This window comes from Brachypodium distachyon, chromosome 1 (genome assembly GCF_000005505.3).
Source record: "Brachypodium distachyon strain Bd21 chromosome 1, Brachypodium_distachyon_v3.0, whole genome shotgun sequence".
NCBI classification, from domain to species: Eukaryota; Viridiplantae; Streptophyta; class Magnoliopsida; order Poales; family Poaceae; genus Brachypodium; species Brachypodium distachyon.
Genome location: NC_016131.3, coordinates 5552690 through 5577949, shown reverse-complemented (window position 1 = coordinate 5577949; position 25260 = coordinate 5552690). Strand labels below are relative to the sequence as shown.

The window sequence follows — 25260 nt, the reverse complement described above, 5'->3', positions numbered from 1 at the left end:
TTGGGATTGTTGGTGCTTGCAATTTGAGATTGCTGGGTGTAATTGTAATATTCTGAAAATTAGAGGACGTAATTGTAAAGTTGTCTTGTGAATGAGGCCGCGCAAATCTTTTCGGCACGGAGGAAGTAGAACATAGAAAATTGTCCCAAAAAAAAATCAAAGAACATGAAATTTTTAAGAACCAAGAGCAGCCGCGCAGGAGCAGTCCGACAGGCGACAGGCGACGTTTATACCAGCAAATGCCAATTTGGCCTCTTCGTCGTGGGACACCGCAGCCAAAACGAACATTGGGCAGCCGCAGAATCAGATCAATCAGCAGCGCACGCAGCTTCGGCTTAGCTTAATAAGCTCCCGGTGCGCGTCCACAAAACAAATAATCCGAAGAGAAACACCATCCAATCCCCTGCCATCTCCCACCTCCTCCTAAAACCCTAGGGCGCCAAACCCATCGCCGCCGCCACAATGCAGGCCGCCGCCGCCGTCCACCGGCCCCACCTCCTGGCGCCGTCCCCGCTCCGGGGCCGCACCCGGCGGCCGTCCACCGTCCGCATGGCGCTCCGCGAGGACGGCCCGTCCGTGGCCATCGTGGGCGCCACGGGCGCCGTCGGGCAGGAGTTCCTCCGCGTCATCGCCGCCCGCGACTTCCCCTACCGCAGCCTCCGCCTCCTCGCCAGCGAGCGCTCCGCGGGCAAGCGCATCGCCTTCGAGGACCGCGAGTACACCGTCGAGGACCTCGCGGCGCCGGGGGTTTTCGAAGGGATCGATATCGCGCTCTTCAGCGCCGGAGGAGGCGTCAGCCGCACTCACGCGCGTACCGCCGTTGCTAGCGGCGCTGTCGTCGTGGACAACAGCTCGGCCTTCCGGATGGACCCCGAGGTGCCGCTCGTCATCCCGGAGGTCAATCCCGAGGCCATGGCGAACGTCCGGCTGGGGAAAGGGGCTATTGTGGCCAACCCTAACTGTTCTACCATCATCTGCCTCATGGCTGTCACGCCATTGCATCGCCAGGCCAAGGTACCTGCCAGTGCACAGCCTTTTTGGGGATAATAAAATATGTCAACTTTAGACCTGTATTAGTAGCAAGATGGGGCCTCTAAATCAGAGGAAACTCTTTGCTCTCTAATATTCGGAACCGAAGCTAATACCAAATTGCTTTGAAAGAAGGGATATGGCATATGTGAGTGAGTGAGACTAAAGCAAACATGAACTCTTTTAAGATTCACTCCATTCTTCAGAAGATTAATCTGATATTTGTAATTTTGATACCTGATGCAAAATAAACTGCCTGAGAAAAGTTATCCTAAGAATGGTCGGAACTAGGGTGTTTATTCTTTTTCTCCAACGTTGCGGGTAAGACTTGCTGTTGTCGAGGAGTACTAAGGATATTTGCCATGTAAAATTTCTTGATGGATGGATGCACCGATGACTCGTCGGTGGAGCCAGGATCCAAGATCCACGGTAGCAAATGTTGCTCCACAAATAGGGAATAAAATTACAAAATTGATAAATCTCCTCTTCCTCTTTTAGATCCTTGTATCTATGCTTGGCAAGAATAGGTCATTCGATCACTGATTCTCAATTAGCTTTGAGATCTGAATATAGACTAATAAGTAATAACGCAACAAGAGCAAGACAGTGTCACAGAAAGAGCAACTGAGCAAGGATGGTAAAAGATTGCCTGTTTTCCACTACCCGGAAGTACCCAAGCCTGCTGCCAGCTGCCAAAATGTGTCCACACTGTGCTTCCTTCCACCCTGAGCCCCTCCTGGTCTTGCCATGCTCTCTGGCTCATAACCGTAGGTCGCACGATTCAGCTTGCTGGCCATGGTGCCCAGTCACCGCAGGCCCGGTATTTGTTGACTGTGAAAAGCAACTGATGTGCATCCACACTCAGTGCTTGTGTCGTGCTGTTGTAGTCGTACCTGCTGAGCTGCGGGAGCTCCTAACAAGGGGGATAGGGTTTTGCCCCTTCGGAACTGTGAGTTTTGAGCCTTGGGGGAAGTGATGACCCTGCTTGTTGGACCATCTCAGAGTGGACTTGTGAGAGTGAAATGCACTCTGTTGTAACTGAATGGACTGAGAGATGGGATGTTGGGGCACCATCTGTATTTTCTTGGGGAAAAAAATCTGTATTTTGTTGGGAAAAATCTGTACTTTTGTTGGCTAGTCAGTTCCAGTTCTCTAGTGTATTTTGCAATATATATGTTATTAATCTTATAGTACATATATTGTCATAATGAGCTCCGCCCGTGGACTGACCAAACAAATTGATGTCAATCTGTTGATTGTCAACATGACAGGTGTTAAGGATGGTTGTCAGCACATACCAGGCCGCAAGTGGTGCTGGCGCTGCAGCCATGGAAGAACTCAAACTTCAGACTCAGGAGGTGACTTCTCTTCCCCAGTATGTTGCTTGTCCAGTTATGGTGCTAATTCAGTGATGTTATTGACACTTTACACTGTTTAGGTCTTGGCAGGGAAGGCACCAACATGCAACATTTTCAGTCAGCAGGTTGTAACTCTAATACACATTGCACTTGTTGAATTGATTTTTTTTGTAATGAGACATGCTGAATGTGAATGTATTTTTCTCTCTCTTCTGCAGTATGCTTTTAATATATTTTCACATAATGCACCAATTCTTGAAAATGGCTATAATGAGGAGGAGATGAAACTAGTGAAGGAGACCAGAAAAATCTGGGTATGTGAAAGCCTGATCAATGCCCTATAAATTCTTTCTGTTATTCCATCACTTCTCTCTTAACTTGACTACTAAGCAAACAGAAGTGTTGTCCTAACTTTATTCTCTGTTTCTAGAATGACAAGGATGTAAGAGTAACTGCAACCTGTATACGGGTTCCTACAATGCGTGCGCATGGTGAAAGCGTGAATCTACAGTTTGAAAAGCCACTTGATGAGGTTAGCATAAAACATTTCTTTGTGTTATATATCAGTGTGGAAATCAAAGACACTGAGTCGCTGGGTAGAAATATGTTCACTGACTCGGCATTGTTCTTGTTGTCATTCTTTTCAGTAACTTAATAGCATACTGTCCCTTGTTGACCTGTCTCTTATCATACTTGAGTAGGTCAGTCAATTTTTTCCACTTTGTGAACGTGACAAAACTTTTGACACTTGATACAATATCAGGTTTTAACTTATTGTTGACAGAAAAGGAGATAAGGGGGTGGGAATTTAACTGTTTTAAAATTAATTGGTTTGTGTTCCTACATGCTAAAGGACATTAGAGCTAACTTATTAGTTAAAACCAGGTGTTTGTTATGAAATAGTACTCGGTTCAAATTTTGACATTGTTTGCATATGTACTTGAAGGACACTGCAAGAGAAATCTTGAGGGCAGCCCCTGGTCTGACCATTAGTGATGACCGTGCTTCCAATCGCTTCCCTACACCTCTGGAGGTATTTGGACAGTTGATTTTCGAACAACGAGCTTCTGTTGACTGCCATTCATTATATTTTTTCCATGCATTCATGACATCCATCAATCCTAAAGAGAGAAGAAAATATAGATCAATATTTGCACTGCACCACTAACCTTCACAGAGCTGCACATGTCTATTGCATGTTAGAACAGGCAGAACAGGCTGTCTCTATTCTCATACTCTATTTTCAGGTGTCGGATAAGGATGAAGTATCAGTTGGTAGAATTCGTCAGGACTTGTCGCAAGAGGATAACAGAGGGTATAATAAAATTTAACTGTCACTGTTGTAATCATTTGCATTTGTTTGTTATAGTACCCTAAATGAACCTTTATGCTGGAACTAACTAGCTCCACAATGGCAGGTTGGACATATTTGTTTGTGGGGATCAGATACGTAAAGGTGCTGCGCTCAATGCTGTGCAGATTGCTGAAATGCTACTGAAGTGATTGCTTTTCTGCATGCTTCTCTCAGTTCCTCACTGTTCTAGTCATTGATGGATTGAATACCCTGGTTAGTTTGAGCTCAGTTTTGGTCTATACCTTCTTGTAACCTATCATCCTAGTGAAGTAACTGTAAGACCGGTTTTAGTTATCTGTTGCACGCAAAAGCGTGGTCAGAAGTTGAGAAAAGGGGGTTCATGGCTTGTTTCAGATTTTGCCTTAGATTCATGTTCCTTGTGTCAAATGCTTACTTCGTTGTTTGTCTGTGGATCACGGAGCCAAGGGGCCAACCAGATTTTGAGGTGCCAAACCAAGGTCTCTGATGTCTGATGTAACCTGGCCTAGAAAGCCCCGAGATAAGTAGATAACGCTGCCGGGTAGGAAGTATACGATGCTATTTTTATGAAGGGCAGTGTGCATACCAGTAACAACAATAAAGTGTTGGAGCTAAAAGACTTCACCTCTGAACTCTGTAGCTCTATTACATGTGAACCAAGTACAGTTAAGTAAATTAACGTGGTTTGGTTTTACTGTTTGAAGCATGAACTTGATAGAGATATATAGACGACGTTGGAATGTTGAGAGGTCATCTTTTCATCTCTGCTAAATTAGCCTACCCAAGCGGTTCAGTCCATCAACGGAAGGTATAGCGGGGATAAAAGCAGCTCCAGGTCATTTTGTCATGTTACAGTAACCGAAACAGACGAACAAATCTCATATTTGATCCTTCCAATCGTACACTTGTTGTGTTTTCATCCTTGCAAATACTATTCAGGGTTACGAGAAACAGATGTCACTGTCACTTTCACATGATTCGATAGTGAAATTTCTAGGAACTGTCCTTTCTAGCGGCAAGAGGACCATCGGGCACAATCAGCACTGGATCCCACATCTTCCCACTCCGAGCTTCTTCCAGCGCTGGCCATGGAAAGTTGCAATGCAACAAACCAAGCAAAGGCTTTCAACTCTGCAATCAATTGTAGCGCAGTTCAGTCCAGTGAGACCGGTGAGCGACATAAATCTCTGACGCGTCCCATTCAGTTCCTGTTGCTTTTCAGGAGTAGCTGAAAGAACGTAATATGGCCCATGGCGTTTTGCTGTTTCGCACCGACGACGCGCATCGATCGCATGCCTCTTTCATGCTCTCCGGAATTAAGCTCACACAGGAAACATGACGTCGTTGGATCTGCACGCCTTCTCTCTTGCTCAACCCAAAATAAATAAACATGAGAAAATTACTGCACAATATTTGGGCCAGCAAACAAGCTCTGTTAATGCACGGTAGTTCATTACACCATATGCTTAATGAACTTAATGACGCGTCCCAAACGTACACTTAATGAACTACCGTGCATTAACAGAGCACAGCATTGTACATATCGGCATATCCGACCATGTACATTATACATACACCATATGCTTTGCATGGCCGGTCATGGTTTACATGCAGATATAAGGATCTTTATATGTTCCTTCAGCAAACATTACATGAGGCGGTTCAGTTGTTGAAATCATGGCTTTGGATGGATGATCATGGGCACTTGGACCTCTTGCGGCTGCCTTTCCCGGTGGTCTTGTCGCGGTAGCAGGGGCACTCGTCCTTGTTCCCGGACGTCCCAGACGGCACGCAGTTGCACTCGGCGCAGCATATCCCGCAGTACTTGAGGCAGTCGTCGTGCCGGCTCGCCTTGGAGCACCTGAAGCTGCACTTGCTGTCGCAGAACTCTGATCTCTCGAAAAGCAGCAGCAGAAGAAGAAACACACACAAACAAAAAAACAAGCAAAGGATTTAAGCATGGTGATGCTACATTACTTGCTGGGACATCAAAGATGGCTGCTGGTTACAGTAGTAAGTTGGTACCTGATCCGGCCACGGAGACTTGGAGGAATGAGGAGGCTAAGAGGAGGAAGAGGAAGAGAGCCATGGTGGTGGTGGTGTGAAGCTTCATTGTGCTAGCTTGAGATGCCTGGCTCTGGCAGTGTTGGTTGCTACTTTGCGTGGGGTTGAGATCAGAGTGAGGGGGGTGGCTTGAGTGAGTTTGCTCCAGTGTTTGGGCTATTTATAGGACCAGAGCGTGCACTCTGAATTCAGTGGCCTGAGCCTAGGAGAAAGTGGTTGGGGGCTAGCTGGCCAGGAACGTTTTGCTTTAGGTTACTTTTGAGTTAGTATTAGCCATTAAGCTGGAGTTACAAACCATCAATTAGCAAAGGAGTTAGCTTTAAGTTATGAGCCATGCGGTGTAACATCTAGATAGTTAGTTCGAGTTAGTATTGCATAACTAAAACACAATCCATATCCAATGACTAGAAATGGTTTATCTCTAACTAAAAATCAGGTGACTTAAATATAGCAAAACCATTGAATATAAGTACAAGCGCGGCTCCCGATTGGTAGTAGATGCGCTTCCACAAAGGATTACAATCGGCTCCGGTGTTTTGTTTTGTTTGTTTTTTCCTTTCGGACAAAAAGAAAAGAAGCTATTTCGTTCGTTGTGGCCTGTGTGGTGAAAAACAGCCAGGTACAGACTGAGACAGACCAGGGCATGGTGAATTGGTGATGTATCGATGCGCAGTGAGCTGTCGTCCTAAAATGCAGACCTCTCTTTATGAGCGATCGTCGTGCATTCATGCTTAGGTTCACACACGATGACACGAGTCCATGCTGCTGGCAGCGAACTATTTTCGTTTCATGAAATCTGAATTTATTCACTGCCAAGGGGTCCGTATGGAGAATTGTTTCTAGCGGTGAGATAGATTACAGTCTACTTGCAGTTCAGCTCCTGAGGCCGCCTGCTGAGTAAACGGCGAGAGGAGGGACCGGGAACCGTGGCAAATTAAGTAGGAAAACGGCTGATACGCCCGGTGCCCGACCTGCACGGGAGGACACGACGGCCCGGCAGACAGATCTTTTCGTCTTCCGTCACGATTCGTCATCACGCGGCACGCATATGGCACACAAGTTCCGTCGGAGCACGCCACTCCGCTGCCTCCACACCTCTGGCACCTGCCGTGTTGCTCGGCAACTGTTACGAGAGGGTGCCAGACTGCCAGTGGATGCCGTGCTCCCCAGGCCCGGTCGGCAGAACTGCATATTGAGAACGATTCCGCTGACCATTCCATCGAGAAGATTCTGCCTGAAATCGCGCCACCTGTTTTGTGGGTGACAAATTTAGCATGACCAGATTTAGTTCTGTAGGGTGATAACTTTGGTTTGGTTAGGAAATGAATGTTTAATAATGTGAGTGATAACTTTAGTTTTGTGCTGTTGATAATTTCAGTCTGTGAGGATGACAATTTTAATTCTGTGTTTACCCATCGTGTCGGAATACTAGCCGCTCCCTGTTCCATCCCAACAAAGTTACCGAAAGGAGCATGCCGTCATTGCAATGCAAGCCATACCTGAGGCGCTCATGGTTTACATGCAGAATTGCGGATATAAGGGAGAGGAGCATGCCGTCATTGCAATGCAAGCCATATATGAGGCGTTCATGGTTTACAACCTTACATGCAGATATAAGGATCTTTATAAGTCCCTTCAGCAAACATGCATGAGGCGGTTCAGTTGTTGAAGCATGGCTTTGGATGGGTGATCATGGGCACTTGGACCTCTTGCGGCTGCCTTTCCCGGTGGTCTTGTCGCGGTAACAGGGGCACTCGTCCTTGTTCCCGGACGTCCCCGACGGCACGCAGTTGCACTCGGCGCAGCATATCCCGCAGTACTTGAGGCAGTCGTCGTGCCGGCCCGCCTTGGAGCACCTGAAGCTGCACTTGCTGTCGCAGAACGCTGATCTCCCAAAAAGCAGCAGCAGAAGAAGAAGAAACAAAGAAACACAAACAGGCAGAGGATTTAAGCATGTTGATGCTACATTAATCTTAGACATCAGAAGTTGGCTTGCTAGTTCAGTAGCAAGTTCGTTTTAAAGTTCGGTAGCAAGTTGGTACCTGATCCGGACATGGAGACTTGGAGGCACGAGGAGCCTAAGAGGAGGAAGAGGAGGAGAGACATGGTGGTGGTGGTGTGAAGTTTCATTGTGCTAGCTTGGAGATGTCTGGCTCTGCCACAGTGTTTGTTGCTACTTTGTGTGAGGTTGAGATCAGAAAGATGGGGATGGCTAGAGTGAGTAGGTTCCAGTGATTGGGTTTGGGGGGCTATTTATAGGACCAGAGCGTACACTCTGAATTCAGTGGCCTGAGCGTAGGAGAAGATGGTTGGGGCTAGCTGGCTCTGGCTAGGAACGTTTTGCGGAACGTTATTATCCATTAGCTGGAGTTATGAACCATCAATTAGCAAAGGAGTTTTTTTAGGGAAATTTGAGCCATGCACGGTAATTTGAGTTATTATTACATAACCATGAATTGGTGTTTAAGACATGCTGTAATAGTCGCTGTAACGTACTCTCCTTTCAATATGAATACACACGGCTCCCGATTGAGAGTAGATAGGCTTAGCTTACAATCGGGTCCTTTGTTTTTCTTTCCATGGGGACAAAAAGAAAAGAAAGCTATTTTGTTCGTCGTGGCCTGTGCGGTGAAAAACAGCCACGTACAGCGGTACAGAGAGTGAGAGAGAGACCAGGGCATGTCGAACCGTTGATGTATCGATGCGCAGTGAGCTGTCGTCCAAAAATACAGACCTCTCTTTATGAGTGATCACCACCACGGTGACACAAGGCCATGCTGCTAGCAGTGAACTATTTAATTTCATGAAATTTAAGTTTATTCACTGCCACGTGCCATATCTAACGGCTCGCTGGATTACAGTTTTACAGAGTACACTTGCAGTTGAGCCCCTGAGGCCGCCTACTGAGAAACGGCCGGAGGAGGAGCTAATTAACGGCCGACCAGGAACCGTGGCAAAGTTCGGAAACGGCTGAAGATCGACGCCCGGTGACCGAGTTGGGGACGATCTTTTCTTCTTCCTTCACGACTCGTCATCACGCGGCACGCATGGCTCACAAGTTACGTCAGAACACGCCAGTCCGCTGCCTCCACGGTCCACGCCTCGGCAGTCGGCATCTTCCGTGTTGCTCTATCGGAAACTGTTACGAAGAGGGTGCCACCGTGCCAGTGAATGCCATGCTCCCCCGGCCCGGCCGGCAGAACTGCCAACCACAGCAGTAGCTTCTTAATTCCCCTCAAAAAAATAAAAAAGCACTAGCTTCTTAACCAAAAGCCTTGATCAAACCGTCGCGAACGAACGAGTGGGGCGTGTATATTTGGCGTGCAAGAGATGGACGTAGCAGAAAAGGCAGGGACCCAGGAATTACCACGCGGATAGACATACAGGTCGATGCACAGATGAAGGCCGGCACGCCACACATGCATGGGGTGGCATGATGCTGCGCCGTACAAGTAAAAACCAAGTTACCGAAAGGAGCATGCATGATGCATGCCGTCCTTGCAATGCAAGCCATGGACAGCTGCTTCAGTCCATCGATCCTCGTAACCACGAGGCAAAATTTTGAGCTCACTGCAGCCAAGCTGTTCTCGCTTCGGCTCGGCCTCTGTTTGTTGTTGTTTGTTCCTCGTTTGGACACATCGCAGCGGGCCGCGGTCGACCGAATCTACTGCCCCGCGCGTGACCGCGTCAGGACACGGAGGCACGGGCGCGTAGGCTTTGGCGATGAGGAAAGAAAGAGACGTGACGGCGGTGTGGGATCCGCGTGGTGGCCACGACCGGGACGCGGTTCCCCCTGGCCTCGTACTCACCCGCCAAAGGGACCGCGTAATCGCGTGTCTCTACTTTCCGTCGCTGTTTTATTAACAGCAACAAGAATTCTTATGTAAAGAAGGGAGTACTGCCGAGTGTGTGCACGTACTCGATCCCTAGCTCCACCACGCGTACCAAGGTGCAGGCGACACTCCCACACGCACATTTGCACGCTGACTTTGTTTTTCTAGCGCCGACTTTGGGAATTTCATTCATGGGCTTTTGGGTCGTGTGCCGATATTATAACGTGCCTCGGATTGTCAATCCGTTTAGTACCACTTCTAGCTAGGTTCTACCTTTTTTCTTTTCTTGCGAAGTTGTGCCCATGCTCTACACTCGTCAGAAATCGATAAATCTGGCGCCTTCTGAACGCTCGAGCCGGAAGTCATATGTGCCGATCGATACTGAACGACTCCTTTTTTTCCCCCCGAGTCCAGAAGGGGGCCATCTGCAAGACCAAGCCAAGAATCCCAGCCCGTACTCTCATCTGGCCCAACTGATTGCATGGCCGGATTGATGGATCTGCCATTCGATCGGCCACGCAGCACACGGCGGATCGACGCACAACCGGAAGACGAGGAGCCCGACCAGCCGCCGTAGTTGTGCATCACATACTGTACATTCCAGCAACGCGCGTCGAACTATCACAGACATACATATATATATAGAGGGAGAAACTGGAAGCAACGGCACACATGCGCTGCAACAGAAGGTGCATGAACTTGGCACGCTGAGATTCCAGGACACACCACTTGCTACGAGTAATTTTCAAGCATACTAGTACAAGCTTAAAGCTGCTAAGAGGTTCCAGGTTGTTACTGCCAAAGGAACACTAACACTGTCTGCGGAGAGAGAGAGAGAGGAGTTGAGCCAACTTGGGCCAACAAAACGAACCTAACGCATCCTCAACACACCACCAGAAAGTAGAAACCATCTATGCTAGGCTAACTCAACTCCATGGAAGAGGGCCGTCTTCAAGGAGCCTTCACAAAGTGTGGGTTCAGAAGTTTGGCAATCTCAAGGAATCCGACGCGCTCCCGACCAGCGAACAGGGCTTTCAGCTTCTGGTCGCAAACGATGACCTTCTTGTCCATAGGGTCCTAGAAACATGACAAAAGAAAGAATGAGATTTGCAGTTGTAAATGGGGCCTGTAAATACTACTCCAGTTTACATGCGACATCGTTAGCACGTTACTAAGTTTACTGCAAACCCCCTCACATTTGGGGAATTGCTGTAATTTCTAGTTTCTACAATCCACCCAGTATAGCTTCACGTCAGAGGATGAAAATTCCAACCCTACTTTACCCAAATAAACGTGTGAGGTGACTTGGATCCCAAAGATATGGAACGCCTGTGTTTCAATTTCCAACTAGATTAGACTAAGAGTCATAATCAAATCATCCAAGCACTCTGCCTTTTTAGCACCGAGAATAAAGAATTTGCTAAATACTCCATATGATCTTTCTGTCAATAAATAAAGCAGGCAATCCAGTCACCTAAGAGAGTGTCAGACTCACCAAGTCACCATTGCCTATTTTAGCATCACAAAGTCAATGATCTAGCATTCTAGCTCATAGGACCCTCCTTCATACACTCCAGTAAGTGCGATGCTATGCATAAAACAATTTCCATCCAATCTTCGTACGACAAACCACCTGCACCATTGGATTGCCTCATTCTTTTAATCTGTGTTGCTTGGAGTTGACTTCAAGTGTCGTATACCTAACTATTCCGCTGCACTAACAGCTATATGCGATGTGTATAAGCAAAATCCTGCCAGCTAAATAATTTTATTCTTACCGCGAACAGTTATAAATCACACATTTGTTTGAGCTACCGTCAAACAAGAGCAAGCAAAATGTACATGCATCACCAGAACTCTAATGTTGCATACCAGTAACACAACAACACGACAGGATGTTCTAAGAGGTCAGAACCATTCACCATGTAAACGGCGTTCTCATTTTATAGTGGATCGCTACATCCCATGGTACAGGAAAAATGCAGCACTGCGGCAGTAAACTAGGGGAAATGCAGCATTACGTGAACTGCAATTTCACACCAACTCTGAACGAAAAATCTCAGATTTGTTTCTCCTGTTCGACAATGTAAAACGCCAAGCCATCCATATCACAGATCCCGTCTTACTCCATCTTTCACATCCATATCAACTACGCCAAACGAACAACGCATACTGACACACCTAGGGTTTGGGGTTTTGCTTGGATACCTGGAGGTTGTTCTGCTTGATGTAGGCCCAGAGGCGCTTGATGGCCTCGGTGCGCGGGACCTCGGAGGCGCCCACCACCGCCTGCAGCGCCGGGGACACGGGCCGCGGCATCGTGATGCCAGTCGCCGCCCTCTTCTTCGGGGCCGCGGCTGCCGGGGACTTGGACGAGGCGGCGGCGGCGCGCACGGAGATGGCGGAGGAGGCGGGCGCCGCGCGGCGCGGCGGGGCGAGGGAGGCCGGGCGGAGGAGGACCAGCGGGGAGAAGAAGCTGAGCATGGAAGGGGTCGCCATTTGGGGTTTCTCTTCAGTCGCTTCGACGGGGTTTCTCTTTGGATAATGGCTGGGGAACCGGAGGTTTTGAAGGTTTAGAGCAGAGACCAGAGACACGGTGTGCGCAACGGGAAGCTTCACCTGTCACAGGCTCACAGGAAATCTGCAATATTGTCAACCAGAGACGCCTTGCATCGTGATCCCGTGTTCCAAGAGAGAAGACGGTATTTGGCTGGCGAATCGTGAAAATACTGCCTGTCTGTTTGATGCAAGTACGTCATCAGGAAGGTATATAACTTTATCTTCCGGGTACTGTCTTGTAGACGTTTGGGAGCCGAATGACGATGCTCTACACGGATAACTTGGTGTTGGCATTGCGATTAGGTCAGAAGGGACGACATACCTACCTGGATCAGCTCTCTTGGCAGTGAGTGGTTCAGCACGAAGAAAAGCGAGACGGTCGACACTACTGCATCGTTTAGAATTTGCCTTTTTCCTTGACCTCCGACAAAAGGGATAAGAGCGAACGATGCCACGACTCCACGAGCGATGCAAGCATAAGTGCATAACCAACAGAATGACTAGACAGACCACTCCCGGAATGCTTGGTTTGCCTTTCATCTACGCGAATGTGATTCCACAAGGTCAGATCGATAAGCAAAGGAATCAGCGATAGCAAGTACGAGACCAAACTATCCAAAGGGATAAGGAAGTTGACAGATTTTGGAACCTGCTTTCAGTATGACATACTGCTAGATTAACTTGCCCGCTCTAATTCACAGGCTAACTGCTGGTTAAGCAGAGACGAACAAACAAAAAATCTGCGATTACACAAGTAAAAGAAGAAGAAAAAACTATCCCCTCCGGCATCAAAATCCAACGCGCCCGCACTATTTATGTACATTCCGCGTTTTTTTGGGATGCTTGCGGTTGCAGTTTGCGTTGCTGATCTGCAACTCTAACGTTTACCACCCGGAGACAGTTTAAAGCTTGCTGGCCATCCGGTCTACTAACCGGAGTCACGGTAAGCTTGCAGTGACTGTGCAGATTTGCCGGAGTTGGAGGAGTAGATGTCGACGGGGGCGCTAGTGCAGTTGCTGCTCGAGTCCACGACCCTGGTGTGACGGCGCCCGCGGTGCCGGTCAAGATAGACCACGACGACGCTGATGTCGTCGTGGAAATGGCGCCTCACTCCTTTCTCTATCGTCTTCAGATCATGCAGACTGACCTCTCTCTTCTTGGTGGCTTCCTTCAAAGCAGCCCGTACTAATCGGTTTGCAATTCCCTGCACACGACATAACCTTTGTCATTTAATTTGTCTAACAGTTCAATCATACATGGAGAAACACCCCCACAAGTTCAATCATACATGGAGAAACACCCCCACACGATGCCAAGATCAAATGTTGTTAATGTCAAATCAGAACTTACCGTTCTTGGATTCTTGAAGACAATTTGCACAGCATCATCATCGCTAAGATGCTCCCAGAGACCGTCTGATGCAAATATCAGAAACAGGTCAGTTGGTTTCAGCTTGCGAACCTGAATTTGTGGTTCAGCACTAAGAGCAGGTCTCTTCAACGCAATAACAGGGCCGATTTGCCGGAATAAGGGGTCCATGCTATATTCCTGTTTCTTCAAGTAGACATCCCCAATGGATCTGGATACCTGATTGATGGTGGTACAAGAATAAAACATTAGATCATGCTACCTCTCCTAGCTTTGCTTCTATTGAGCTTCATAATAAGCATCATAAATTCTTCTAAGAGCCTAACAAAAGGAGTGATAATTCCAAATCATAGTGCAGAACTGAGGAGTGATGATCACAAGGAACAACTATAAATGATCAAACAATGAAACTACACTAGCCCTCCAAATATAAATTGCTTGTAATCAAAAGTGTTAGTTCGCAACCAAAAGACGCGATCCAGGATACTTGCAAATTTGTAAGTACAAGAATGAATGCGAGTTAAGGAACTCTGATTCTCTTGTATGGTTTCACTACAAGTACTCGTATAACATATCTGAATGTGCATAACACTACCAAAATCTAACGTAACACACCAAAAGTTGCAGATTCTAACAGCAATAAACGGTCTTTGCCCCCAATTGTTCAGTGACGCGTCAGATTAATCAACGGGAAAGGAATCTTCAGTTCCTCAGCGCAGTCTCACCTGAATTATCCCCTTCACTCTCCACGCCCCTCTGGTGTGCACCACGATCTGGCCGTCGTCTGGGTTTTGTGAGGTGACCTCCATCCGGACCTCTTCGGAAGCCACGTTATGATCGGTAGAGAGCCGCTCGGCGACGGCCACAGTGCCCCCGACCACGCGACGGCCGAGAACAGCGCGGGAGTCGCCGAGGTTCGCCACGAACAGCGTGTCACCGGATATGGCCCCGAGCAGGCAGCAGGAGCCCACGGCCGCCATCCGCGGCCGCTTCGGCCAGGCCTGCCTCACCTGCTGCAGGAACTCGTCCTCCGCCGCGCCGAACGCCCTCCGGATCACCTCCGTGCTCATGCCCCCCTGCTCCTTCGCGAAGCCTGCCTTTGCCGCCCACCACGAAAGGATCACAAAATTAGTACCGCACGCACAACCACCCCGAGAAATCGGCAGAAAATTGAACCCCCCCAAAAAAAGGCTCAGAGAAAGAGAAGCGCAAGTCTTACGTTGGACATGGGGGAAGAGGCTGGAGCGGAGGAAGCGAGAGGCGTCGGGCCCGCCGTGGCCGTCGTAGACGCCGACGAGCGTGGCTGCCGGGGAGGCGAGCACCTGCGCCTGGTCCTCCATGATGAGGTTGGCCTGCGCGGCCGCCATGGAGAACTCCCCCGCCGCGTGCGGCCGCAGCTCCGTCTGCCACAGCATGCCGTCCGCCGCCGCCGCACCCGGCGGCCAGTGCCCGCAGCACCTCGCGACAGCCCTCAACATCCTCACCACGAGATCTAAAACGCCTTTCCCCTCTTCCTCCTCTCTCGCGCTTCACTCCTCCGTCCTCTCGTCGTCGTCTCGCTGCTCTGGGGAAGGAAAGGGAAATTGGAAATGAGAATGGAATTGAGGCCTTGGTTGGGGAAGGGGTTAGGTTAAGTAATCCTAGGGGCGCTCGGTGCGGGGGGAAAAGCGCGTTGGTGCGGGGTGGGCTGCAGGCAGCCGAGAAGGAGGAGGAGAAGGGGGAAAGGGCAGCGGCAGCGGCAGAGAGAGTCTACGGTGGTTATCTCGTGAGGTGTCGCTTTATGGGATTGGATGATTTGACTTTGCCCTTCTATAGGGTTTGTTTTTTTTCCGGCTTGTTTTGTTGGTTTCAGACAGGTGGGCTCGTGATCCATCGGTGGACCTGGTACCGGTGATAGGTAGTTGCCGCTATCGCCTCCATTTCTCTATTCACATTCTTAATCTTAACGTACTCTACTCCCATCCTATCTTAATACTTACCTAATATCATAATGACACTTGCCGCAAACAGGGGTGCGTCACGATTTTGGGGCTCGGCAAGTCTGGAGCCTTGCCAAGTTTGCAGCGGTTGTACGTTTGCTTGGGAGACCATGTAGCGCACGCAACGCAAGGGAGAAGCGGCGAGGTGGCGACAACAATACCGCCGACGTGTATGGAGAAGATAAGGCTGTAGGATGATCGCGATGCGAGATATGTATACTATTAGCAACGAAATTTAGGAGGTGGTGCATTAAAGAGACTGGGTACAGATCGTCAAAGGCTCAACGAACTGGGGTTGAAAGAGCGGTGAGTGAGAAACAGGGTATACTGGTGTGTGCTCAGCACGAAAAGGAGGAAAGAAAAAGGCAAAAGAAACTTGGGTGGGACTAGTGTACAGGTGCATCACGGAAAAGTTGGAAAAAATATCACAATTTGAGCGTGCACTTTCCTCTCTCTGTGGTTCTCCGTCAGTCTCCAAGTAAACAAAATTCTCCGATTTCTGACTGAACACTGCGTTGCCAAGGAATCAAGGAATCATCCCTGCACGCAATAGATAAATCAACGGCTGCACTTCAATACAAAATCGTCAAATAGAAAAGTACTACTACTGCGGGTATGACGGGAGTAGACGAGCTCGCAGGTGAGTGCTCGCACTTATTACTGGTGCTAGCAGCTTTACTTAATCGCGGACAGCTGTCGATGATAAGTGGACTTTCCGCCCCCTGATAGGCGGGCGAATCGTGCAGCAGATATTTTTACGTGGCGGAATCCGAGGAGGGCCACGACGCGACAGAATAGCTGCCGACCGCGCTCCGATCCTTCGAGAAAAAAGCGAAGCGCGAACGCCCGACCTGTGGGTTCCGCCACTCCACCGAGCCCGCCCCGGTTTGTTGCTCGAATCCTCGGTGGTTTGTTTCACATCTTCTTTCCGAGCGAGACCGTGCTCGGTGCGGTGGATCCACATCCGTTCCGTTCGACTTCGATTCTTTCTCGAAGCAGGCCTCGCTCTCTCGCCGCACGGGGAGACGGAGAATGCAACGAGAGCACAAACAACTTGCCATCCAAGGCGAAATGCGGAAAAGGCGTCGTGGGATCGGTGCTCAAACGGTCTTAGGCGAGCACGGGCGGGGGGGGGGAACCCGTGAGAACAGGTCAAGGGCATGCGTGGCGCACTGTCTCCACGGCAACGTACTGTGATTTGGACCGTCGCTGTACGATGTATACTCCGTGTGGGGCGACACGAATTGTCGTGGGCATTCATTTAAACGAATACGAATCCCCTTTTGGACCGGCCGGGGAGGAAAAGGACGTCCCCCGAAAGTCCTCGAGGTCGACCGGCCTCGTCACGGGAAGGAACGGAGGTGTTTGTTGTTAGTACACCCGGTAGCCGTGCCGCTCGCACCAAACGAACCGCGTCCTAGTCCCGGGCGGCGGGCGGCGACTCACGAGTCACGAGTCCAAGGAATGTTTGCACGCAGGTGGGTGGTAGACAGCAGTGGTATCGTTTGACTGATGACTAGCTGGGCAATTCGGGTCGTTGATACCGTCCAGAACGTTGGAAAAGGCCCAGCGTTTTCAGGCCCCGGATCACGGGAAACCGCGGGCTCGTTTTCGAAGGTTGCGTGGCCGCTGCGCTGACGCGCAATGGTGGAATTGCAAGAGTGCGGGACGATATCCTTATCCAGTTATTATATTATCCTAGTAGCTTAATCTGTAAGCGTCAGCGCCGTAACTGATGCTGCTGACAGTGTCGCCGGTCAGCAGTTGGCATTGGAAATTCGGGGGCTGCATCTCGAACACGGTAAAATCCATGCCGGAGAACCAAATTTCGACAAGGAGGTTTTTCATTGACCGCAACGTCCAGAACGTTGGAAAAAGCAGTAAAGCACCCAGCGTTCCGGGGTCGGATCACGGGAAACCGCTGATTTGTGGCTCGTTTCGTTTATCCGGAATTGAAGGTTTGAATGACCGCCGCGCTGATGCAGAGTGTTCCGAGATGATACCCTAGCAGCCTAGATTGATCTTTAAGCGTCAGATCATATCTCGAACATGATAAGAAAATTCACTGCAAGAAAAAACAAGACAAACTTTCCAAGCGTCTAAAACGGGAGTTCTTTCATTGATCACAATCAGCAAGCAACATGCCGAAAGAAAGTTTCAGTCCCTGAAACCTCGTCTGTAACTCTGAAGCATTGCCTGAACCTACAAATGTAGCAGCAAACAGCTAGTGAGAACTGCTAATGCAAATTACCCCACTAGTTCTACTCTGATTCTGTCTCCTCTTGGCAAACAGGGAGATAATACGTGTCCAGTTGCCAGTATTTCTGCTTCACGCCTTCCCATATTTTCTCCGAGAGGCAATCTTTGACTGGCAGAGGGATGAACTGTGTCGAATACCCGAGGTTCGCCAACTCTAGCGCGACAAGCTGGCAGTACACCGCATGGAAGAACGCATTATCACCACATAGGCCGTTGAAGTATGAATACACTCCTCCGGGCTTCAGTAGCTTAGGAAGATGTTCATGGAACTCCCTCATGTCCTCGTAGTATTCTCCGTATGTGTCAAAAAATATACCTGTGCACGCCAACAGATGCCATTAAAAGGAGTCTGCAAAGATGTAGCCTGTTGAGGTTTACTATCAGTAGTCATTCAAGTAAACTAGCAAAGACATTTTATAATATCGTAACTACCTAAAATTTTAGATGGAAAATCTATTAGCTTATGAAACATGTAATTAACTGCTGGAGTGTGAATGAGGAAGATTTAATTATCTGGTTGGAATATTCCATTCTCGGTACAGATTCATACTTGTCAGTGACAATGAAATACTGAGATTCCTGCTGGACAAACCAGAAAGAGGTTGTTATCTGGTTCACAAGTTGAATAATACTTTTATCCCTCATATCAAACATCAACTTTCAGTTGCTTATAGGTTCCTTTCTCATTGTTCCTTTGATTATGTCAAACGATCCAAGGAAAGAAAGCTCTGCATGTGTGTAGGTAAAAAGACAAACAACGCATGGTTTGACATATTCAAGACTTAATTTCAAAGAGATAAAGTTTTACTTGCAGTGCTGACAATTCAGCAAAGTTATCCAGAAAATAAAGCGGCCATGGTTTGACATATTCAACACTTGATTTCAAAGAGAGAAAGCATTTACTTTAGTGCTCACAATTCGGTAACTGTTCAAGAAAATATAACGACCATGAGTCTTGCAACTAATATGTGATTTATTCCAATTTCTTACTGAACACCCAAATCACCAAAAAAATAAATGGCAAGTATGATTTACAACCTTCAAGATATAGCTACTTCCGCTGATAAAAAAGATATGAAAAATACAGTGCAAAAAGATGCATCTAATTCCACACCATCCTGGTAGATACTTCTCTTGCTTGCGACCATAAGATCCAAAAGCACCAAACCAGTTCGCTAAACATAAAATACACAGTATATTCTTCCCATATACTCCTCATTGTGGCCAACCCTTGTAAGAAACTGAAGTATTAAACAGGTTTATGATACTCAAAGATGAAAATTATGATTTACAAAATGTTCAAACAAGGTTCCACTATAGCACTGATTTCATTCCAGTAATTTTTTTCCAGCAATAAAAAATACAGAAAATAATTACTCTATAAATCATATTGCAAAGATATTGAATACGGGGACAGGGCTTCCTCATGACGTGAACAATTTATTCCCATCATAATCCTTACAGGCTTGTGAAGGTGTACCATACAACCCTTTAGCAACGGATTATGTAGATACATACTCGTAGCAACCATAAGATGAAGAATTAACTACATGGATTTCTTTTGAGATCTCAAGACTGATTTTTTCACTATACACTATGCTTGCAAATCACTTATTTTCCAGAGCACAAAATAAACTCTAATGCACAAGAAGTGTTTTAGCGCCCCTTTAAGGCATGCCACCTTAACATAGGCAGGTCCTATAAATTCCATAGTGCATCACCACAAGATACGAGGAACTACCATATGGAGTAAATGAAGATTGGTTACATCAGTACCATTTGCATAACCTCTTGAGAAGCAGAGCTTTTGAAAAAGAAAAAAGAAACTCATCTGATTATCATCTCAAGTAACCTTGGTACATCCAACTCTTATCGTCCTTTTGTGATCATCAAAGAGACGGAAATTCCATAGAAACTCAACCAAATTGTAGCTTTCAACCTTTAGCCAAAAAAATTTACGAGAAAAGCAGGCTCTCCCTAATTCATTAAGATTGGGAAAAGTGAACGAACTTCACAATACGAAAGTTTGCGACCATTCAAGAGACAAACTTCTTTGTCAGAGACTTGGAGGAAAGCCGAGATGTAAAGGCCGGAATTGGAGACGATGTAACTTTTGCTTTTATCAGGTGACTTTGTTATTCATATCCGTCTCAGTTTCTTCGATTGTTGGTATTTCCCTTACTTTACCAATAAAGTCAGATTGCTTCTCTACAAAGTTTCCACAGAAATTCTGTTAATTTGTAGCTTCAAGCCTTCAACTTAGAACAACTTGATAATACTCTGTTCCTAACTAGCTCTCCTGAAAAACACATGATGCACATCTTTTTTCATTGAACATAGCGTTAACACTGTTATGAATTATGAGCAAGCGTGGAGGACATGATCTAACACACCAACATTATGCAGACTGGCTCCTATCCGCAAACAAGCAAGCAAACAATGCCTCAAAACTCAAAATGACAATACTGTACTTAAGAAGAGAATCAGAGATGAATGCTTTTGTAATACCGTCATACGAGCCGAGCTGCGGGATCACGTCCTGCCACCGCCCGAAGACGATCTTGACATTCTTCTTCTCGCCCCACCCGAGCTTGAGCATCCGGGCGTACACCTCCGGGTGGGCCTCGATGATGGTGTGCTCCTCGGGCTCGTAACTTTGTATCGCCTCATCCACGAGCCCCATCCCGAAGCCCACGTTGAGCACCTTGCCGGCGCCGGTGCAGACCGCTCGCGCGTGCGCCTCCATCAGCGGACGCTCCCACTCCATCATAACCGCCTTGCTCTCTGCATCCATCACTCGATCCTCGCTGAATGAAACCCTTGAGTCGAGGTAGCTCTCGGCCGGGACCCCGTCGGAGGAGTCCGTTGGGGGCGCTTGGCGGCGGGCAACGGTACCGAGGATGAGCTCGGAGCGCAGGGCGTGGTCGAGGAGCAGGTCGTATGTGGCGGGATCCGAGGTAAGGTCACCCGCAGAGAGACCTGAAGGGGAGAGTGCGTTCCAGGGCGCACCGGCGTCAAGGAGGAGCCGCGAAGCGGCGACGTGGCCACCGGTCGCCGCGTGCATGAGTGGTGTCATGCCGGAGCTGTCGAAGTGCGTGGGGTCAGCACCAGAGGAAAGTAAGTCAGCGACAGCTTCCGCGTTGCCGGACTCCGCCGCCGCACATAGGAGCTCCTCTGGAGACTTTGCCTTGCTGTCCGGGGCCGCCGCCATTTTTCGTGGTTAGGTTCTGGCCTTCTGGGTAGCCTGACCTTGGGATGACAGTTACTAAAGGTCGGCAGAAGTGGGCCGGCTCTTTAAGTGGGCCTTTTCACTTAAGCCCACGATTTCACAAAATTCGTTAGGAGGAGGCAGTCAGGCAGCTAGGTGCCTAGGCACGAGATCGAGAATTCGAGATCGACTATTCGACTCCCTCCTTCCCCCGTTCACCTGTTCACCTCTCACCACGCCGGCAGACTGCTTCGAACTCGCCTCCAATGGCTCAAGGTATGGAGAGATAGGGTGGAGGTACCGTGCTTAACACACTGCGACCAGGTTCGGCTGCGCTCCTCGCCTCTACTCTCGTGCCACCTATGGCCATGAGTTGTTCCCGCCACACCTCTATGGAGGCACGCAAGGTGTTTGTTAGAATGTTTACCAGCGGTGTAGGAGGAAGCGACGTCGCTGTGGACTCCTTCGACCCCGCCAAACGCCTCTGCAAGCTCATAATATCCTGCCAGAAGGCCTCCGGGCTAGAGCTTGAGCTCGATCACAGTGACCTCCGTGTCACCCCGGATGTTGCCGAGCGTGTCCTGGAGCGCCTCGACAATGCTGGCATGCTCGCGTATCGGTTCTTTGAGTGGGCACGCAAGCAGAAGCGTGGGGGCTGCAACCATACCATCCGCTCCTACCACACAGTGGTCGCATCCCTCGCCAAGATCCGTCAGTACCAGCTCATGTGGGACGTTGTTGCCATCATGCGCCGGGAGGGCGTAGTCAATGTCGAGACGTTTGGCATCATAATGCGGAAGTATGCTCGTGCGCAGAAGTTCGATGAAGCTGTTTACACATTCAACATCATGGAGAAGTATGGAGTGGTGCCCAACCTTGCCGCTTTCAACAGCCTGCTCGGTGCGCTGTGCAAGTCCAAGAATGTGCGCAAGGCCCAGGAGATCTTTGATAAGATGAATGGCCGGTTCAACCCTGATGCTAAGACCTATAGCATTTTGCTTGAGGGCTGGGGGAAAGCACCCAATCTCCCAAAGATGCGAGAGGTCTACAGTGAGATGCTTGATGCAGGTTGCCAACCTGACATAGTCACATATGGGATCATGGTTGATTCGCTTTGCAAGACAGGCCGTGTTGAGGAAGCTGTCCTTGTGGTGCAGGACATGAGCTCCAGGGGCTGCCAGCCAACAACCTTCATATACAGTGTGCTAGTGCATACTTACGGCGTTGAAATGAGAATCGAGGATGCTGTTGCGACTTTTTTGGATATGGAGAAGGATGGGATTGTGCCAGATGTTGTGGTTTATAATGCACTCGTCACTGCCTTCTGCAAAGTGAAAAAATTTGAAAATGCATTTCGAGTCATGGATGACATGGAAGGCCATGGAATTGCCCCGAACTCAAGGACCTGGAACATTATCCTTAACAAGCTGATTAGCCTTGGAAAGGATGATGAAGCATATAGGGTCTTCCGCCGCATGATAAAGCGCTGCCAACCAGACTCTGATACATACACCATGATGATAAAGATGTTCTGTGAGAATGACAATGTAGAGATGGCACTAAAGGTATGGAAATATATGAGGCTGAAGCAGTTTTTGCCGAGCATGCACACATTTTCTGTGCTGATCAATGGACTGTGTGACAAGGGTGAGGTTAGCCAAGCTTGTGTGCTGCTTGAAGATATGATAGAGAAGGGCATTAGACCTCCTGGATCGACATTTGGCAAGCTAAGGCAGCTTCTCCTGAAGGAAGGAAGGAAGGACGTGCTTGAGTTTCTTGTTGACAAAATGAAGATTCTGATACAGGAGCCTTTGTTTGATTGACCACTCTCTGTTCCAATGGTATGACTTGCTTGATCCTCTGTCATGTATTCTGGTACACCTTGTTGACATGGGGTCAATTTTCCAACTGACATAGTCTGTACTTCTTTCGTTTTTCTAATTTGTGTGCACTGTTAGTTAACCTGCTTCTAAGTTTCTCCATTTCTGATATGCTTCAGGGTCAGCATTTTAATGTACCACTCCAGCACATGCAGATCTATTTTGCTTTAGAAGTGAGTGTTCCCCAGTTGGAAGATGACAGGCAGCCCAACTAATCTCTGGCATGCTATTAACATCCCAATTATTCCTACTATCGGTTGGCGTGATGCATACCACTGGCGTGCTATCACAAGATTTGTGCCAAAAGTACTCAACTGATGAGAGGATATCATATCGGTAACCTGCTTGTTGTTTGCTTGAGACCTGAGACATGTAAAAGAGGTGAACTATGTGTGGCCGACGACCCAAAGGAGCTGTCTGGTGCAAGTCTCATGCCAGAACCGGTGTAAGCCAGGATCCATGTTCTGAACTCACGAGTTCCATTCGAACCTGCTGAATCACAAATCTGCTACTCAGATATCTCAATGGGTTGTTGCAAATTGCAATGAAGTGAGAAAAAACGAGGAGTTGCTAGATTATAATGGTTGGAGCACTTGTTGCAATGACTTTTTATTAAAGGTCTTGTTTGCTATGAGGTCCATGAAATGATGAGAAAAACAGTGTCGGAAGAGTTGTGCACTACCAAGTGAGGCAATGAATGGGAGGTCAAAGGAAATTATCGAGACCAGGTTTTAGTATATGACTTGAATTCAGAAAACAGAGGTGACATCAAGGAAGATGGGTTCTGGTAGAATTTTTTTGCATGCATAATTTTCCTTTTCTAGTTTACTTTTGTCGTGAAATCAGTTACTGAATTATTAGTTGCAACTGGCCAATTCTTGAGAATGCAACTGGCCAGACAGCTATAAACAATTTCGCTTATACATGAAGCAAAAAAACACAGAAGGACAATTGCTGGTCTGTTGTTCTGCACATGGTTTGCACCAAAGTACTAACTCGAAAAGTGGATTATTAAAATGTTGTGTTAGTGCGATGCTGTGGTCTACTGTACGTTCTAGCAACATGTAGATGCAAATTAATTCTACCTGAGGGGTTTAAATTTGCCGGTTATAAATCTTACACTGGAACTCGTCAGGGTTTGATCATGATGATATGATCATATGATAGCATGAGGCTGAGCTTGACCACATCTAACAATGTCAAAAGCTCATATAGACTATAGCTCGATTTGACTGAACTCTTGAATTGGTTTATGTCCATCTCCTGTTTCATGTGCTCTTTTTAGACTCTTCCACATGATGTGTGCAACATCTGAAATTGCTAGGGGAATTTCTAGTGCCGTGTTAAACGACTGCCAACGTGCAGATTTCCTGCTAAGCGTCATGTATTGACGAACAAGTCAGCAATGATACTTCCTCCGGCTGTAATTACTCGTCACAGACGCAGGTCTCCTTGGAATTCTCTCGGAGCGATACATGGGCATTGGCACCGTGCAGCACCCAGTTGCCCCGCCTGCTCCCGAGGCAAAGGTATAAAGGAGATTAGACGGGCAAAAATAATGGCACCGCTACGCGCCCACGCTACGGGACGGAGGATCACGTACGCGACGAGCGATGTGCGGGCCGCCGGACACCGCCAAAGGACACGGGCGAGTGTGTGCTATTTTAAATTCGGCGCCGCGATACGAGACGAGGCGGGTTTTGGCTGTTGTGCTCACCACCTGCCCGACCGGCTGGCCCATACCGACATGCCCTGCCCCTAGTACGTCGGTCCGCTCGCCGCACCGCTCTCACCCTTTCCGACGCAGGCAGGAGGAGCTCACTCCAACGGCTAGTCAGGTGAAGGACGACGGCACAGCTGACACCGCAAATTAGTTTGGAAATTTTGGAGCGATATGACATGAACAGGTGGTACATGCAAAATCACAGCAGGCAGCTCCAGCCAACATTCGTGCAAGCCGTACGGTTTAGATTGTGCCATGTTGAGCGAACACCCATGGGAGGTTCCTTTTTCATAGGTTTCGCATGGCTCGGAGGGCGTCGCGATTGGGCCGTCCCAAGTCTTTCAGCTCGGGGTCACAGAAGCACACAAAACTGCAGCAGCTCTCTCACGCGATTCTCGACTCGATCGCCCTTCTCACCGCCCGCGGCGAATGGACGTAGGGAATGAAACCACGCGTTTCGGAGTAGAAAAAGGATCTCGGGAAATATCTAGGATCCCCATCCCGTACCGTGAATGAAGGCTGTGCAGCAGCCCGTGTGACCACCGCACGGACACGCATGTGATCCGAGGGCTCGCCGTCCGTGGAGGTGCAGCAAATGCTGGGACTGGGACGACGGTGGTACAGTACAACCATCCAGCGAAGGAAAGGCAAGGGATTTCCCATCAAC

At 48.3% G+C, this 25260-nt stretch overlaps 7 protein-coding genes across 8 annotated transcripts; 2 read left to right on the top strand and 5 right to left on the bottom strand.

Annotated features, from left to right (window-relative positions):
- The first annotated feature begins 290 nt into the window (after positions 1-290).
- LOC100826805 (aspartate-semialdehyde dehydrogenase) lies at positions 291-4291 on the top strand. Its single transcript, XM_003559083.4, has 8 exons — positions 291-1014; positions 2301-2387; positions 2468-2512; positions 2606-2701; positions 2818-2919; positions 3334-3420; positions 3635-3702; positions 3806-4291. The coding sequence occupies exons 1-8, from the start codon at positions 463-465 to the stop codon at positions 3888-3890; spliced, it is 1122 nt and encodes a 373-aa protein (XP_003559131.1). The 5' UTR covers positions 291-462; the 3' UTR covers positions 3891-4291.
- An 810-nt stretch (positions 4292-5101) lies between these two features.
- On the bottom strand, positions 5102-5937 carry LOC100821250 (peamaclein). Its single transcript, XM_003559070.3, has 2 exons — positions 5746-5937; positions 5102-5609 (listed from the first exon to the last, which is right to left on the bottom strand). Exons 1-2 carry the CDS (start codon positions 5831-5833, stop codon positions 5416-5418), a joined length of 282 nt encoding a protein of 93 aa, XP_003559118.1. The 5' UTR covers positions 5834-5937; the 3' UTR covers positions 5102-5415.
- A 1305-nt stretch (positions 5938-7242) lies between these two features.
- On the bottom strand, positions 7243-8001 carry LOC100823714 (peamaclein). The gene is made up of 2 exons (XM_003559077.4): positions 7827-8001; positions 7243-7668 (listed from the first exon to the last, which is right to left on the bottom strand). The coding sequence occupies exons 1-2, from the start codon at positions 7912-7914 to the stop codon at positions 7475-7477; spliced, it is 282 nt and encodes a 93-aa protein (XP_003559125.1). The 5' UTR covers positions 7915-8001; the 3' UTR covers positions 7243-7474.
- A 2294-nt stretch (positions 8002-10295) lies between these two features.
- Positions 10296-12351, bottom strand: LOC100845539 (upstream activation factor subunit UAF30). Its single transcript, XM_003559064.3, has 2 exons — positions 11826-12351; positions 10296-10694 (listed from the first exon to the last, which is right to left on the bottom strand). The coding sequence occupies exons 1-2, from the start codon at positions 12114-12116 to the stop codon at positions 10569-10571; spliced, it is 417 nt and encodes a 138-aa protein (XP_003559112.1). The 5' UTR covers positions 12117-12351; the 3' UTR covers positions 10296-10568.
- A 415-nt stretch (positions 12352-12766) lies between these two features.
- Positions 12767-15297, bottom strand: LOC100842489 (probable protein phosphatase 2C 34). 2 transcript variants are annotated; one of them, XM_003559056.4, is made up of 4 exons: positions 14764-15297; positions 14270-14637; positions 13527-13763; positions 12767-13380 (listed from the first exon to the last, which is right to left on the bottom strand). In XM_003559056.4, the coding sequence occupies exons 1-4, from the start codon at positions 15020-15022 to the stop codon at positions 13105-13107; spliced, it is 1140 nt and encodes a 379-aa protein (XP_003559104.1). In that variant the 5' UTR covers positions 15023-15297; the 3' UTR covers positions 12767-13104. The 2 variants fall into 2 exon arrangements, with proteins under 2 accessions (XP_003559104.1, XP_024312921.1); XM_024457153.1 differs by having other exon boundaries at positions 14270-14641; positions 14764-14787.
- A 2314-nt stretch (positions 15298-17611) lies between these two features.
- Positions 17612-21042, bottom strand: LOC100840055 (protein arginine N-methyltransferase 2). The gene is made up of 2 exons (XM_003559048.3): positions 20291-21042; positions 17612-18098 (listed from the first exon to the last, which is right to left on the bottom strand). The coding sequence occupies exons 1-2, from the start codon at positions 20991-20993 to the stop codon at positions 17785-17787; spliced, it is 1017 nt and encodes a 338-aa protein (XP_003559096.1). The 5' UTR covers positions 20994-21042; the 3' UTR covers positions 17612-17784.
- A 93-nt stretch (positions 21043-21135) lies between these two features.
- On the top strand, positions 21136-23842 carry LOC100838228 (pentatricopeptide repeat-containing protein At1g77360, mitochondrial). The gene is made up of 2 exons (XM_003559042.4): positions 21136-22831; positions 22990-23842. Exon 1 carries the CDS (start codon positions 21353-21355, stop codon positions 22811-22813), a length of 1461 nt encoding a protein of 486 aa, XP_003559090.1. The 5' UTR covers positions 21136-21352; the 3' UTR covers positions 22814-22831; positions 22990-23842.
- The last annotated feature ends 1418 nt before the right edge of the window (positions 23843-25260 follow it).

What these genes read in the sequence shown, in the direction of transcription:
- LOC100826805 (XM_003559083.4), top strand. Translation starts at nt 463, where the DNA reads ATGCAGGCCGCCGCCGCCGTCCACCGGCCCCACCTCCTGGCGCCGTCC. An exon ending in GCAACATTTTCAGTCAGCAG is followed by an intron (nt 2,513 to 2,605) that starts GTTGTAACTCTA and finishes TCTCTTCTGCAG; the next exon opens with TATGCTTTTAATATATTTTC. An exon ending in GCTTCCCTACACCTCTGGAG is followed by an intron (nt 3,421 to 3,634) that starts GTATTTGGACAG and finishes CTCTATTTTCAG; the next exon opens with GTGTCGGATAAGGATGAAGT.
- LOC100845539 (XM_003559064.3), bottom strand. Translation starts at nt 12,116, where the DNA reads ATGGCGACCCCTTCCATGCTCAGCTTCTTCTCCCCGCTGGTCCTCCTC. An exon ending in TCAAGCAGAACAACCTCCAG is followed by an intron (nt 10,695 to 11,825) that starts GTATCCAAGCAA and finishes TCATGTTTCTAG; the next exon opens with GACCCTATGGACAAGAAGGT.
- LOC100821250 (XM_003559070.3), bottom strand. Translation starts at nt 5,833, where the DNA reads ATGAAGCTTCACACCACCACCACCATGGCTCTCTTCCTCTTCCTCCTC. An exon ending in AGTCTCCGTGGCCGGATCAG is followed by an intron (nt 5,610 to 5,745) that starts GTACCAACTTAC and finishes TCGAGAGATCAG; the next exon opens with AGTTCTGCGACAGCAAGTGC.
- LOC100823714 (XM_003559077.4), bottom strand. Translation starts at nt 7,914, where the DNA reads ATGAAACTTCACACCACCACCACCATGTCTCTCCTCCTCTTCCTCCTC. An exon ending in AGTCTCCATGTCCGGATCAG is followed by an intron (nt 7,669 to 7,826) that starts GTACCAACTTGC and finishes TTGGGAGATCAG; the next exon opens with CGTTCTGCGACAGCAAGTGC.
- LOC100838228 (XM_003559042.4), top strand. Translation starts at nt 21,353, where the DNA reads ATGGCCATGAGTTGTTCCCGCCACACCTCTATGGAGGCACGCAAGGTG.
- LOC100842489 (XM_003559056.4), bottom strand. Translation starts at nt 15,022, where the DNA reads ATGTTGAGGGCTGTCGCGAGGTGCTGCGGGCACTGGCCGCCGGGTGCG. An exon ending in GAGTGAAGGGGATAATTCAG is followed by an intron (nt 13,764 to 14,269) that starts GTGAGACTGCGC and finishes ACCATCAATCAG; the next exon opens with GTATCCAGATCCATTGGGGA. An exon ending in TCTTCAAGAATCCAAGAACG is followed by an intron (nt 13,381 to 13,526) that starts GTAAGTTCTGAT and finishes TGTCGTGTGCAG; the next exon opens with GGAATTGCAAACCGATTAGT.
- LOC100840055 (XM_003559048.3), bottom strand. Translation starts at nt 20,993, where the DNA reads ATGGCGGCGGCCCCGGACAGCAAGGCAAAGTCTCCAGAGGAGCTCCTA. An exon ending in GCAGCTCGGCTCGTATGACG is followed by an intron (nt 18,099 to 20,290) that starts GTATTACAAAAG and finishes TGGCGTGCACAG; the next exon opens with GTATATTTTTTGACACATAC.